Here is a 2272-nt window from a genome sequence, read left to right as displayed (position 1 = left end):
AAAGAAAAAATATACCCGCCCTTAAAAAGGGCGGGTCAGAATCTAGTTACTCTCTTTAAAGTCCCACATCGCTAACAATACGAGAGTGTACGACATGAGGAGTAGCATAAAAGAAGAGGCCGTGAATCTGAACAATTCATACCTTTCTCGGCCTTTTGGCTAAGATCAAGTGTAGTATATGTTCTTATCAGTTTAATATCTGATATGTAGCCCATCGGGTCACACGATACTAACTCTATTTTTTAAGGGATGAGATCCGTTAAGATAGCTTGCTATCTGGGCTTTCAAGAGTCGCTCATGCGTTGCACTATAGCACGGCCCGGCTCATCCCACCAAAATTACAGTTATAATATTTTACTCATTTACCCAAAATTGAATGGGCTTATGAATTCATAATTCGGTCCACAACTATTTAAATAAAGATTTTACAAACAATAAAAGAAAACTAAGAAAATCGTCCTATAACCGGTAACTTAAACAATTAAAGCGAAATAACTCACTAAACCATCAATCACAACCCTATTACCTTAAAAAGAACAAAGAACGACCTCTAAAATCGAAATCATCGATCGTTGAAACAGTCAAACGGAGAGGAGATTTTTGTGGGTTTTTTGCTTGATCACATCCGATAATCAATGTTTGTTGCGTTGTTTCATGGAGTTCCTACTCTTGTCGACGAATCCGACGATGACGAAGCTGTGGAGCGAAATGCGTTTCGAATCGGATCAGAAGAGTATCTTCCGGAGGATTTGCTAGTGGACATACTCTCAAAGGTTCCACTGGCATCACTAGCAAGATTCCGATCAGTATCCAAAAGATGGAAAGCTCTGATCAATTATTTGAGATTCAAGAAGTCGTCGATTGATTCTAGGGTTTATCTAGTGAGCATTAATTTACTTGGAGCTCAAGACAACGTTGCAAACATAACAAGTCAGTTTAGCCTCAAATATCCTCTTTCAAATTCTTCCAAAGAAGTCAATATTTGTGAGGTTTTTCACTGCCATGGCTTGTTGTTATGCACCACCGAAGACAATAGACTAATGGTTTGGAACCCATGCTTAGATGAAACCACTTGGATCAAACCAAGAAGTTACTACGAGAGATCTGATATCTTTGCTCTCGGTAAATCCTCATGCAACAAGTTCAAAATCTTGAGGATTGCTCTTCTACATGGTCCTGGACCTGCCTTTGAGTTTATGAAGCCACGCCTATATGAGATCTATGACTTTACCTCTAACTCATGGAGGGTTGTTAATGAGGCTAGAGACTGGTCCATTCTAGGGTTAGGGCGTCGCGGCACGTGTGTGGATGGAAATGCTTACTGGCTTTCTTTTAGTTATACTAGTCAACAGCCGCGGATGGACATCATACTAAAATTCGATTTTTCAACAGAGAGATTTACAAGTATGTCTCCTCCCGTTGATGTTCTTTCTTGCAATGTTTTTGCTTTGTCTGTGACTAGAGAAGAGCACAAACTTTGTATGCTAGCTTCGGTTGCCGACGATGTAGATGTATGGATGGCAACCAAGATTGATGGTGCTGGAGCCATGTCATGGAGCAAGTTCCTAACAGTGAAACGAGTCTATAACAACCAATGGATGTTCTTAACTGGGATGAATTTCCTGGTCGACGAGGAGAATAGAGTAATAGTCTGTCCTGGTAAATCTTTGGACTCTGACAGATTCTTACACATTGTGGGAGAGGATAAATGCATACAGGTGGACAAGCATGATGCAGGATCTAGATGCTCACTTCTCCTCAGCTATGTTCCGACTCTGGTCCCTGCTTCAGATCCAACTGGTTCTTTGGGGTAGTAGGCGCAAGGAAAGCACCAGTCTCACTAGGTTTAACCTATCCAAGTCTTCATGATATTTTATATAAATATAAATGTTCGTTTTGCTACTCTATTATATGTTGAATTTTTCATATGAGTTTAGTATCTCTTCCTTTTACATAAACCAAATGAATCAAATAGTGTTTTCGCAATCATCAAGCATTTAAGACAACATAAAATTTGAAACGTTTTCTCCTTGGCTTGATCCTTCCGAGTCACTTGCATAATCACTAACCTCCTCCTCAGAAACATCCATATTGGGAATGTAGCTTTTGTTCTTGTTATATATATCTGGCTTCAGGCCAACTTCTATAATCAAAATGAAATCATTCAAAGAGTTATAAAGTCATGGACTTGCTGCTGCTTTGTTACTCATCTCTAATAGCTAAGCATGTTTCTATTATATATATATATATATATATATATATATATATATAT

General features: G+C 38.7%; 1 protein-coding gene across 1 annotated transcript; it reads left to right on the top strand.

Moving 5' to 3' along the window:
• Nucleotides 1–635: 635 nt before the first annotated feature.
• Nucleotides 636–1814, top strand: LOC106345090 (putative F-box protein At4g10190). The gene has a single exon (XM_013784350.1). The coding sequence runs from the start codon at nucleotides 636–638 to the stop codon at nucleotides 1812–1814; it is 1179 nt and encodes a 392-aa protein (XP_013639804.1).
• The last annotated feature ends 458 nt before the right edge of the window (nucleotides 1815–2272 follow it).

Source organism: Brassica oleracea, chromosome C5 (genome assembly GCF_000695525.1).
Source record: "Brassica oleracea var. oleracea cultivar TO1000 chromosome C5, BOL, whole genome shotgun sequence".
In the NCBI taxonomy this organism is placed as follows: Eukaryota; Viridiplantae; Streptophyta; class Magnoliopsida; order Brassicales; family Brassicaceae; genus Brassica; species Brassica oleracea.
Note: the sequence above shows the minus strand (reverse complement) of the source record. Positions and strands in the feature narration are given on the sequence as shown.

What these genes read in the sequence shown, in the direction of transcription:
- LOC106345090 (XM_013784350.1), top strand. Translation starts at nt 636, where the DNA reads ATGTTTGTTGCGTTGTTTCATGGAGTTCCTACTCTTGTCGACGAATCC.